This window comes from Castor canadensis, chromosome 17 (genome assembly GCF_047511655.1).
Source record: "Castor canadensis chromosome 17, mCasCan1.hap1v2, whole genome shotgun sequence".
NCBI classification, from domain to species: Eukaryota; Metazoa; Chordata; class Mammalia; order Rodentia; family Castoridae; genus Castor; species Castor canadensis.
Window position 1 is genome coordinate 2,942,486 of NC_133402.1, and position 12,874 is coordinate 2,955,359.

Here is a 12,874-nt window from a genome sequence, read left to right on the forward strand (position 1 = left end):
TGCTTGCTGCAGCCATCATTTGCTTCGAGGAACTGGCTCATTCTGGTGGCCACTTCTATCAAAAGGAGCAGATTCCATCTCTTCCCCATCATTAGGAGTCATGTCCTACTTGAAGGAGTGTCTTTCTGAAGTCAGGAACTTGACTGTCATAGACATGCAGAGACGAGGCCCAACTTTGAAGGGAGGCTGAAGAGGATGGAAAGAGCAAAACCTCCCATACTCCTTCTCTGATTCTTGCTTCTTGTGATTTACTTCCCACTCCTTTCTTCCTCCACAAATCCACATCAAGGATCCAAGACACTAGAAATAATAAAACAAAACATATATGCATGTTATGAAAATATAATAATGAAACCCATTAAAAAATTTTAAGGGTGTGGAGGAGGGATAAGGAGTAATGGGGAGAATTTTTCTGGCAGTATTGAGGCTTGAACCGAGGCTTGTGTTTGCTAGGTAAGCACTCTATCACTTGAGCTACCCACTCAACCTTTTTGCTTTTAATTTATTTTTCAGGTAGGGTCTTGTACTTTTTGTCCCAGCCAGCCTCAGATTGTGCATAGCTAGGATTACAGATGTGTGTCACCGTGCTTGTTATTATTATTAATTTTGGAGATAGTTCATGCTGACTTCTTTGCCCAGGCCTCAGACTGTGATCTCCACCTCCTGAGTAGTTGGGATTATGGGTATGTGCCACCTCACCTGGCCTGAGGAGGTGAATTTGATCAAAACACATTATACGCATGTATGGACAAACCACAATAAAACTCCTTTATACAATATATGCCAAGTAAAAAATAACAAGACAAAACAAAGAGAAATACCAAAAAACATAGCTTTCTCTTTAGCCATATGTCTGGGTCTGCTAATAAATTATCCAGACTGCTTCTCACTATGTATTCCACCTATTCTTTCTTCTCCTACATACCTGGATCTTCCTCTTTCCTGACCCAAAAGGAGCCTGGACTCACCCTCCCAGTTGCTACCTCTTAAAGACATAACGAGTGTGTGTACGCCCCTTCCTCACACACTGCCACACACAATAAGTGGTTTTGCTTTGCTGTACGTTTTCAGGTTCCAGCTTTCCTTTCTCTTTTCTGACAGCAGCATCCTTTGTGAAAAAGCCCCTCTTTACCTCCCTTCCTTCCACCCCAGAAGTTGTCACCTGACAGACTGGTACCATCAGATTCTCCCCCCAGAATTACATAGAAGAGGGGAAGGTTCTCAATTTCCTGGGAATTGTGAATGGGCAGATGTAAGACTGGAGCTCTCTGCAACTATTTCCCACTCACTATTCTCCACCACAGCGGTGAGTCCCATCACAGGGGAGGACACCAGAGTCTTGACATGGCCACTAATGTAAAGCAGCATTTTAAAAAATTCGTTTAAGTTGGGTTTCAATCGCATACAACACGGGTTAAGTCACATGCAATCCTAATGCACAAGTGTCCTCTTTAGGCTTTATATAGGAGCTTATATACCCATACTACACAGTATTAAAATGGATTCCGGTTGCACAGCAATGAGTATAATCACTACTGAACTGTACACTAAAAATGACTAAGATGGGAAAACGCTCTACATTTTAGTGCGCTCAGAGGGACTAGATCTAGAGGGATCAAAGGTATTAGCACGACTTTTTAGCAAAACAGAAGTAACAGAGTAATTACCTATCCAACCTAGCATTACACAGCCTAATACTGCTCTTAAGCAGCAAGGCCAGGACCAGAACCCGTACCCCTTGCCTTACACATTTTCTAATATCCCGTACCTTGTCTGGCTGAAGTGTGATAGATGCTATCCTGGTTTCAAGCACAAGGCGGAGCCTGTGCCCTTGACCCCTTATGCAGCTAAATTTTAACATGTAGGTTTCTCGAGAATTTGTTCTACTCTGCGTATGGTTCAAACACTCGGAGAGATGCAGAATGAGGATGGGGAATGGGCTAGCTCATTTTTCTTTCAGCAAGTATTTGAGTTAGTGCTAGGGTTAGATACTGCGGACGAGATGAACTAGGAAAAACCCACCCGCCGAGAGCTGGCTGCAGGGTGAGGGTCCTGGGCGCTGCGAGACCACCCTAAGAGGGTTCGGTGGATGCTGGAGCCTGGCCCAAGAGCTTCCCGGACCGACATGGGGCGGGGCCGTGAGCCCTCCCGGTTGCGAGCCTGCGAAGGACTCACGCGATCCCAGCGCTTTCAACATCCCAAACTCCCCTCTGCCCACCGCCAAGTCAGCCGGGCAGGTTGCCCACTGCGCACGCTCGTGGGCTGAACCACTGGACTACCATTCCCAGGGTGCGCTGCGACCATATTGACAGACGTAGAAGCCAATGGACGAGGAGGACGTTCCCGAACAGCCAATCCCTTGGGGCGGAGGCGGGCCCTCCCGCGGTGGCTCCTCCCAATCATTGGGCGTCTCGGTGGCTAGCGGCTCCCGCCCCGCCCCTGGCCAGTGCTTCTGGGCTCCGGGTCTCCCGCCCCAGAGAGGTGAGTTGGCCGCAGGTGGGCGCGGGGAGCTGTGAAGCTCGGGTCCGTGGTGTCGCAGGCGCCAGCCCTAGCTCGCACCCAGTCGCGCCGAGGAGCTGCGCGTCCCATTGCGGCAGCCGCGTTCAGGCCCAGGCCAGCTGGGCCGCGGGGCCAGAGCGTCTGGGCCTGTGGCGTCTGGCCGCTGCGTGCACTTGCGACCCCCGACTCGCGCCGGGGTCCTCCTCAGCTACGCAAGTGCCCGAGGTACACGCCAGTAGGGCTGCGGGAGAGCCGGTGCACGCTGCCTGTCAGACCGCTAGAACTTCTCCCCGGGTCCCTCTGCCTGCGCATCAAATCGGGTCGCTCATCGCGTCCGAGACCCTGTGTGCTTATTACCGAAATAAAAGAAAAGTCTTCCCCAGAGCCCTTGTAGGTCGTTATGACTTTTCTGCTTTGCAAGACAGTTCAAAGAAAGTGACGGAAGAAAAACTCTTCCCACGCACAAGGACGGTGTTGTCTTGAGTTTGGGGTAAAGGCCAGCAAATGAGAAGGCCCTGCCTCTGCATCCGTCCTCCCTAACGTCTTCAGAGGAGCTCCTTTTCTGCCATTTTTCTAGCATTCAGAGAGACTTTTCCAGGACCATGATCCCAAAGGCTTGAGCTGTTTACAAGGAGAGAGTTGTTGCTTGAGCCGTCAGCATGGCAGCTAAAATGGAGATAACTTTGAGCTCACCCACTCAGGCTTCCTCCAAGCAAGACAGACACATCATAGCAAAGCTAGAAGAGAAACGGGTGCCCGATCAGCCAAAACACTGCCCTGACCCGGAGCTCTCCCGCCAGAGCTTCCGACGGTTTTGCTATCAAGAGGTGTCTGGACCCCAAGAGGCGCTTTCCCGGCTGCAACAGCTCTGCCGGCAGTGGCTGCAGCCTGAGTTGCACACCAAAGAACAGATTTTGGAGCTCCTGGTGATGGAGCAGTTCCTGATCATCCTGCCCCCAGAGATCCAGGCCCGGGTCAGGCATCGGTGTCCAGTGAGCAGCAAGGAGATCGTGACCCTGGTGGAAGATTTTCATAGAGCATCCAAGAAACCAAAGCAGTGGGTAAGAAGGGGCCTCCGTCTGGGTCCCCAGCATTTCTTTCTCATCTAGGTAGTGTTTGGTCTCCGTATTCCATCCGTATTTAGACAAGGGTCCAGAAGGACTGGATGGCTTCAGAAGTTGCTTCCAGCCTGTATTTGGGAACCCCCCTGAGTTATGATAGGTTTTCATAAAACCCAGCTACTGTCATCCAGTGAGGAAGCAGAGGGCCAAGCTTCTTATTCCTTTACGAACCTCACGAACCCAGAAGTAGCTTTAAGGTTCTTGACTCTCTGCTGTCAGAATTCCCTGGCCCATTCCTCTCAAAGTTTTTCTACAATCAGAATTCTTAGCAGGCAGGAGCAGCCAGTTGGCTGGAATTTCAGTGTGGGGAAAGTTACTGGGCTTTGTTCCAGTGAAGCGCCTGCCATACTGCCTTTGAATCAGAAATTTTCAGCTCAGTTCCCCAGTGTTGCTATTCCTTCCTCCTCATCTTCCCCAGGCAGACCCCAGCCAGGGCCTAGGAGGGAGATGTGCTTTGGGAAGTGGAACCTGTCAGGGAACAGATGGGGCACTTTTCTTAGACCTCTACTACTAGTGGACCTCTGCCAGAAGTGCCTGTGGCAGAACAGTTTATTAAGAGTGGTTTTCAGTGGTCCCTCACCATACTACTTCTGTTCCTACAGGACCTGTTCCTACCAGCAGTAGGGAGGAGGTGGGGTTTACTGTGGGAATCTGATGGGCCAGTGTCATGACTGACTCCGATATTGTACCAGCTCTCTTCTGATGACCTAGGTCTCTTGAAAGGCCCAAGCTTTAGGGGCAGCCACTCAGGAGGTATTGGCTGGCGTGAAGCAGCCTCATTCCTGTCATTCTGCATGCCCTTCCCTTGGAGTCTTGGTGTTCTCTAAAAAGGTTCACCTCTGGCCATTACAATGAGTTCCCAAGGAAAAGGGGTCATTACACAGCAGTGAGCAGGAAAGCTGTGCTCTGCCAGTCTTTGAAGCATTAATGGGTAGGGTTTCTTCCTAGGTGGCTGTGTGTATGCAGGGGCAGAAGGTGCTTTTGGAGAAAACTGGAGCTCAGCTTGGAGAACAGGAACTGCCAGACTTTCAACCACAAACTCCTAGAAGAGATCTTAGGGAGAGCTCTCCAGAGGATCCTTCCCAGGAGAATCTGTCCCAGGAGGGATCCCATGACCAGCCGAGCCCTCACCACTGGGAGAAATCCCCACTCCTTCAGGAACCAGCCTCCAAATTGACTGGGACAGGTAAACATTCTGCTTCCTCTTTCCCTCTCATCAGCTCTTTATTTCCATCAAAGCATCTCATGCTTCTGCAAAGGCATACACCATGTGAGTGTGTGTGTGTTTGTGTGTACCCACCTTTTAGATGTAATAGTTTATTCCCTAAAATATTTCACTAGTTAAAATGGTAGTGATACCATAAATAAGGAGTGTTTTTGTCATTTTCTGTGAAAGAATATCTGACATAATATTTTAGTACCTACTTTGTGTCCCTTTCAGAGCTCCTTATATTGAAGACAGATCCACATATGGACATTGATGGACTCCCATGTGTGGAACTCAGCTGTGGCTGAGTTTCATTATTTACAGTGGTCTCTGGCTGGAAATGTTAATCAAATGGTGAGAACCTGCTTTGCAAGCACAAAGCCCTGAGTTCAAACCCCAGTCCCACCAAAAACAAACAACCTATCAAATAAAGTGCTAGAGTACTCTCATATTTAGAAGGAGCCTAAAGAATGTCCTTCCCAACTGGGCATGGTGACCCGTGCCTGTAATCCCAGCTACTCAGGAGGCAGTGATTGGGAGGATCACAGTTTGAGGTCAGCCCAAGCATGAAGTTCCCAAGACCCCATCTCAACCAATAAAAGCTGGGTCTTGGGGCTTGTGCCTGTCATCCCACTGCAGACAGGAAGCATAAACAAGGATTGCAGTCCAGGCCTACCTGGGTATAAACATGAAACCCTTTTCAAAGAATAATTAAAGGAGCTGGCAGATTGGCTCAAGTAGTAGAGCGCATGCCTAAAAAGCGTGAGGCCCTGAGTTTAAACCCCAGTACCACCAAAAAAAAAAAATAAGTAAATAAATAAAATAACTAAAAAGGGCTGGGTGTGTGGCTCAACTGGTAGAGCCTTGCCTAGCAAGTGCAAGGCCCTGAATTCAAATCCCAGTACCGCCCAAAACAAAAAGTTCTTAAAAAAAGTTCCTCCTGTGTGGCATTGTGTTTTAAACCCTTGTTTCTATTTCCCTATCTGTCTCTGTTCCACACCAGTGTGATCGCTGGCCATGTTCCTTACACAGCTATCAGAGAGGCTGACTGACGGACACTTGGCCAGTCCTGGTGATGTGCACACAGGATCCAGTCAAAAGGTTAGAGAGGGGGGTTACAAGAAGACTGACCAGAGCCTTGTTTTCTGCATTCAGTGAAACACTTTGTGTCACAGTCCTTTCATCTGCTATCACAAAATACTAGAACATGGATAGCTTATAAGCAACAGAAATTTATTTTTCACAGTTCTGGAGCCTGGAGAGTCCAAAGTCAGGCACTAGCATGGTTGGTTTCTGGTGAGTGCCCTCTTCTGGGTTGCAGACTGCCAGCTTCTGTCTGTATCTTCACATGGCAGAAGGGACAAGCCAGCTCCCTCAGGCCTCTTTCATAAGGGCACAAATCCTAATCCTCTTAGTACTTTGCCTCTTAATATATTTCCACGTGAGTTAGGATCTCAGCATATGAACATTGCTGGGTCACCCAGCCATTGCACTTCGGTTTGATTATGCTCACAAGTCAGGAAATGGAGGCGTTCTGGGAGAGCATGTGACTCTGCTAGGTCCTGCCTCTAACCTGTGGCCTTCATGGTCCTGAAGAAAGTGGGCTACAACCCTCCTGTCTGCTAGCTCAGCAGAGGCAGTGGATGTGAGTGTGTGTGCTGTCTCTGTCTACTTTCATCCAGTCCCCGGGAAGGGAGAATCCTGTACGCCCATCACAAAGATCCGCCAGCGCCTTGCTTCAGAGCTGCCCCGTCTAATACAGTAGCCACTAGCCACGTGGGAGAATTCCAACTGTACTGTCGAGATGTGAGTCACATATTATAGTTCATCCCTTCCAAGTCTGTAGTTCAGTGGTTTTTAATACATTCACCAAGTTGTACAACCTTCACCACTATCTAACTCTAGAACGTTTTCATCACCTCAGAGAGAAACCCAAAACCCACTGACAACCACTCCCCATTCATCCCTTCTCCTAGCTCCTGCAAACTACTGATCTTTATATTTTTGTCTCTGTGGATTTGCTTAGTTTACATACATTTCATACAAATGCACTCATCTAATATATGGCCTTCTGTATTGGCTTCTTTCCCTGTGTTTTCTTTCTTGCGGTACTGGGGATCGAACCCAGGGCCTTCTGCATGCTAGGCAAATACTTAACCACTGAGCTACATCCCCAGCCCCTTTCCCTGTGTTTTGAAGTAGTATCCATGCTGTAGCCTCGGTCAGTGCTTCATTACTTTTTTATGGCTGAATAATATACATTGTGTGGATAGACCACATGTTTATCAGTTGATGGACTTTTGGGTTGTTTCTACCTTGGGATATTATAAAAAATGTTACTGTGAACATTTGTGTACAAGTTTTATCTGGACCTATGTTTTCATTTCTCTTGGGTATATACCAGGAGTGGACTTGCTATGTCATAGGTAACTCTATGTCTAACTTTTTTTGTGTGTGTGGCATTGGGATTTGAATTCAGGTTTGAGCTGAGCTTACAAAGCAGGCACTCTACTGCTTTAAGCCACACCTCCAGTCCATTTTGCTCTGGTATTTTGGAGATGGGGTCTTGTGAACCATTTGCCTGGGCTGGCCTCAAACTAAGATCCTCCTGATCTCTACCTCCCGAGTAGCTAGGATTACAGGCGTGAGCCACCAAACCATTTTCTAAAGTGGCTGCACGTTTTACATTCTCACCAAGAAAGTGTGAGGATTCTGATTTCTCCACGTCCTTGACAGCACTTGTTACTGTCAATCTTTTTATTACGGCCATCATACTGAGTGTGATATGGGCCTCCTTTAGGCTTTGATTTGCCTTTCCCGAGTGATCAATAATGTTTTGCTGACGCCCAACCAATGAACATTCCTGGGAATGTTCACAAGCATAGGAGCATCTGTTGGACAGTGCATATCTTTTGGAGAAATACCTACTCATGTGCTTTGCCTATTTTTAGTGTGGGTGATTTGTCCTTTCATTGTTTTAAGACTTAGTTACATATTGTGGATACTGGATCTTGTCTATCATTTTCTCCTATTATGTGGGCTGTCCTTTCAGTTCCCCTCTTTTTTGTGGTACTGGGGTTTGAACTCAGGGCCTCACACTTGCTAGGCAGGTGCTCTACCATGTGAGCCACTCCACCAGTCCTCCTTTCAGTTTCTTGATGGTGTCCACTGAAGCACAAGTGTTTGTTCATTTTGATACAGTCTACTTTATCTGTTCGTTTGTGCTTTTGGTGTCATATCTAAAATACCATTGTCTAATCCAAAGCAGCAAAGATGTTCAGGTACATTTTCTTCAAAGAGAAAGCAGTTTAGCTTTTATTATTTAGGTCTTTGGTCCATTTTGAATAAAATTTTTAATGTGGAGCAAGGTAGGGTCCTATTTTAATCCATAGATAATAAGGGACAATAACAAAGTCCCTTAGACTAGGTAATTTAAGAACAACAGAATTGAATTCTAACTGTTCCAGAGGCTGGGAAGTTGAAGGGCAAGGCACCAGCAGACACAGTGTTGGGGACTGTCCATTTATTCTATGTGAGGACACTTGCTATGTGTACTTACATGGGTGAAAGCAAAGGGAGAAACACTGGTGCTTTTTTTTTTTTTGGCAGCTCTGGTATTTAAACTCAGGGCCTTGAGGCTTACCAGGCAAGTGCTCTACCACTTGAGCCATGCTTCCGGCCCCACACTGACATTTTTTATAAGGGCACTAATGAGGGCTCCATCCTTATGACCTAATCACCTCCCAGATGCCCCACCTCCCAACACTCCTATCCTGGGGATTGTCAATATATGTATTTGGTGGTAGGACGTAAATATTCAGATCACAGCAGGGTTCAACTTCATTCTTTTGCTTGTGGAAATCCAGCGGTTCAGTGCCATTTGTTGAAAAGGTAATCACTTCCCCTACTGAACTGTCTTCAGGATCCTTATGAAAAGCAATTGGCTGTAACTGTTTGGGCTGATTACTTAAATTTGAATAAAAATAAATAAAATTCACATTTCAGTTCCTCAGGCACACTAGCCACAGTTCAAATACTCAGCAGCCATGTATGTTGCATGATGCCAGTGTCTACCATCTTGAGCAGCACACTCACATTTTCCACCTCACAGGAGGTGCTGCTGATAGTGCTGTTCAAGTCCTCCAGCTGCCCATGGGCCATTCCAGCCTGTTCCCATCCCAGGCCTCCATCATGGCCATCAGAAGGTGGACATATTTCTGTAATTAGGACATGTTTAGCCCATGTTCCAGTTTCTGAACAATTATGCTGTCAACTTTGTAATGAGAGAAGACACCACATCACTGAATTTAGCACTCTTTGATGAGAAAGGGGTTGTCAGTGTCCATGTGAGTGACCATATAATTATGTGCTCAAATAATTATTTGCAGTGTTAAAATTTTAACTCTCAGTCAGGTGCTGTTGTGTGAGCCTGTAGTCCCACCTACTTCGGAGGATAAGGCAGGAGAATCATTTAACCTGGAAGTTCAAGTCCAGCCTGGGCAACATAGTGAGGCCCTGTCTCAAAACATAAGTAAAACTTCAACTCTCTTTTTTCATTCATTAGTTGACACCCAGTTCTGATGGGTTTGCTTTTCCTAAACCTTTCCCTAAAGATAGGAAGGAGAAAGGGTTGGAGGACTTGGTTCCTAACTGTAATATAAATCAGAAACACCCCTTAACTGTAATTCCCAGGCCCAACCCTCAAAGGTCCTGGCTCCTCAGCTTCAGGGTCGAGGCAGGGAGCCTAACTGTCAACAATGCCCCAGTGGAACCTAATGCAGATTGCCAACGGACGCCATGTTTGAGAAGCCTCACACTGTGTGTTATAACTCTTGCTAAAGTTCTTTCTTCCAAGGGCAGCAAATGAATCATATTCTTTCTAATTATAGAGGATTCCAGAACGAGAAGTGACAACAAGGAAAACCCACAACAGGAAGGGGCCAAAGGAGCCAAGCCACGTGCAGCATCAGCTGGCAGAGCCAAAGGGAATGGCCTGCAGAGCCCTGAACCAGCAGCGGTGAACCTGAGTGAACCCCGTTTGTCCCGGAGGCAGGTCAGTCCCCCAAATGCCCAGAAGCCATTTGCTCACCACCAGAGACATTGCAAGGAACTGGAATACATCAGTGGCCCCCTTAAAAGTCAACCACTGAGAGAGCTAAAGAAAAGCAAAGGAGGTAAAAGAAGCCTGAGCAGTCGTTTGCAGCGTCTCAGTCACCAGGCAACTCACTTGGCGAAGAAACCTTATAAGTGTGATGACTGTGGGAAAAGCTTCACATGGAATTCAGAGCTGAAACGACACAGGAGAGTGCACACAGGAGAGAGGCCCTATACCTGTGGGGAGTGTGGAAACTGCTTTGGGCGGCAGTCAACCCTGAAACTGCACCAGAGGATCCACACTGGGGAGAAGCCCTACCAGTGTGGCCAGTGTGGGAAAAGCTTTCGCCAGAGCTCAAACCTCCATCAGCACCACAGGCTCCACCATGGGGACTGAAAGGGGCCCTGTGTGTTTTAGAGTCCCTGGGAAAGGCTTCATGTCTCTCCTTCCCCTGACTTGCATGTAAATCACAGACCATCAGCGTGAATTACAAAGAGTGCAAGTGGCCCTTGCAGTGTGGTGGTGCACACTTGGCTGGCAAGGAGTTCCAGAAGAGGCTGACAGGGCCCTGACCAAGCACGGCATCAGAGTGAAGAGATGATGGCAGGTTTGAGTGTAGGGACAAAGAGAACTGCAATCCCTGCAGAGAAGGGGGAGTCACCACTGATGGAGAAGCAGGATGACCTTGCAGGTGGCCCCTCATTGTTAAATTCTCTCCATTGCTTTATTTATCTTCTAAAGTATGTTAAAGGGAAAATTCCATATAGAGTTGTGCATTTGCTATCATTCCAGACAATTATTTTTCATTTGTACACTTGAGCAATTCATCAAAATCCCAATGCAATGTTAATTGGAAAATAAATCCCCTAATATTCTCTCTGTGACTCCTAACTATTCATAACAAAGAAAAGATTAGATTATGTACGTGTTTGTGTGAAGAGAGAACTTCCAGGCTGGGGTGGCTCACACCTGTAATCCTAGCCACTCAGGAGGCAGAAATCAGGAGCATTGCAGTTCGAAGCCAGTCCAGGCAAACAGTTCACAAGGTTTGTGAAAAACCCTTCACAAAAATAGGGCTGGTGGAGTGGCTCAAGGTGAAGGTCCTGAGTTCAAGCCCTAGTACTGCAGAGAGAGAAAGAGAATTTCTAAGTAAGTAGATGGTGTCTTTACCAAAAAACAAAACAAAAAGATTGCACTTGAGGGATTGTTTTGTATCAAAGCACCTTTGATTTAGAAAGGAAAATCAGGGCTAGAGAAGTGGCTCAAGTGGTAGAACACCTGCCTCGCAACAGGAAAGCCCTAAGTTCAAACCCCAGTCCCAGTAGATGATGATGATGGTGATGGTAGCAAAAGGAAATGCGCATAGCCACTACGACCCAACCCAGGAGGTGGTGAAAAGCTGCATGGAGAAGGGAATGTGAGGGGAAATCTGCCATTCTCCTGTAGATCATGTGACTGGAAGTATAACTGTGTTTAAAACCAGATTACAATGACGGTGGCACAACTTGGTTGATTTTATGATCTCTAAATTGTACCTCAAAAGTCTTGACAAAATATATTTACACAAAATATTCAGAGTCTGGAACTAAGCCTGAGAGATCATACAATCCCACCCTCTCAGTTTCCCAAAGTGGAAATGAAAACATAGTCCATATACATACAATTCTGGGTCACCCTGGTTGCCAGCCCATTTCTCAGTCTAGGGAGGACTGCTGGCAGATTGGAACACTGCGTCATGCAGAATTTTGGGCAGGTAGCATTCTCTCTAAAGCATCAGTTCCAGGCCACTGGCAATCCAGTCAGGGCTGCAGTCTGTGCTCTTCTGCCCTCCTAACTGCAGAAGACAGGAACACCTGTGAGTCCTCACTTGGGGCCTTTCTGTACTGCTTCCTTTCATTACTGCCATACCCTACTCTGTTCTCCCTCTTCTGGCTCACAAGAGCTGCCTTTGGTCAGGCATGATTGTTCCCACTTATAATCCTAGCTATATGAGAGGAAGAGGTCCTAGGCTGGCTCCAAGTAAAAAGTGGGAGACCCTATCTGAAAAGTAATTGAAAGCAAAAAAAAAAAAAAGAGCCCTGGGCAGACTTCAGCTGCAAGCTACTATCACGGGTGAGCCACCCTGCTTGATTCCACACCCTAAGTGTACTCAACCTAGCAGCAGTCTTGCCTGAGGGGCTGTCAGGTGAGGGAGAGTCCCTGCTGGCCTCTAGTGGTCAGAAGTCTGAAATCAGTTTCTCTAGGCCAAAATCAAGCTATGGGCAGAGCCGGTTCCTCTGGAAGCCGAGTGGTGAACTTGTTTGCTTTACTTTTTCAGCTCCTAGTAGCACCTGTATTCTTTGGATTGTGGTTCCTTTGTCCACCTTCAAAGTTCATTCCTTTACTCTGTCATCACATCACCTTCTCTGACTCTGGCCCTCCTACCTCCCTTGTATAAGGGCCACTAGGATTATATTGTGCCCACCTGGACAGTCTCTTCACTTCAAGATCTTTACTGACATCTGTATATTCCCTTTTTCCATATATAGTAACATTCACAGGTTCTAGGGATTAGGACGTGAATATACTTTGGGTGCCATGATTTAGCCTACCACACCCGTCCGTCTTGAGTCAACTTGGTTATGAAAGAGGAGCTCCAAAAAGAGAAGGAATACAGAGTTCCACAGGGTTGGCACTGGGACACTGCCTTAAATCAGTTTTTGGTGCTAGGTATGATTCCTATCTTTAGAACCCAAATCAGTCATTGTCTAATCTTAGTGTCTCTGGGTACCTGTTCAGATGTGGACCTTGAATAAATGTGTCAGAATCACTCTAAACATCATTCTTTTCCCAAAGGTGTCAAATGTGTCAGTGACCCTGAAGAAGGCCCCTGGGTCCTGTATTCAGATGTAGAGGTCCGGTCATCTCCTTTGCCCCTGAATGGTGCAGTGGAGCCTCAGCCTGAGACACTGA

The 12,874-nt window shown here is 47.0% G+C and overlaps 1 protein-coding gene across 1 annotated transcript; it reads left to right on the forward strand.

The window, feature by feature from the left end:
* The first annotated feature begins 2,425 nt into the window (after positions 1-2,425).
* On the forward strand, positions 2,426-10,799 carry Znf174 (zinc finger protein 174). Its single transcript, XM_020156520.2, has 3 exons — positions 2,426-3,560; positions 4,569-4,806; positions 9,717-10,799. Exons 1-3 carry the CDS (start codon positions 3,159-3,161, stop codon positions 10,316-10,318), a joined length of 1,242 nt encoding a protein of 413 aa, XP_020012109.2. The 5' UTR covers positions 2,426-3,158; the 3' UTR covers positions 10,319-10,799.
* Positions 10,800-12,874: the final 2,075 nt, after the last annotated feature.

What these genes read in the sequence shown, in the direction of transcription:
- Znf174 (XM_020156520.2), top strand. Translation starts at nt 3,159, where the DNA reads ATGGCAGCTAAAATGGAGATAACTTTGAGCTCACCCACTCAGGCTTCC. An exon ending in CCAAGAAACCAAAGCAGTGG is followed by an intron (nt 3,561 to 4,568) that starts GTAAGAAGGGGC and finishes GTTTCTTCCTAG; the next exon opens with GTGGCTGTGTGTATGCAGGG. An exon ending in CTCCAAATTGACTGGGACAG is followed by an intron (nt 4,807 to 9,716) that starts GTAAACATTCTG and finishes TTCTAATTATAG; the next exon opens with AGGATTCCAGAACGAGAAGT.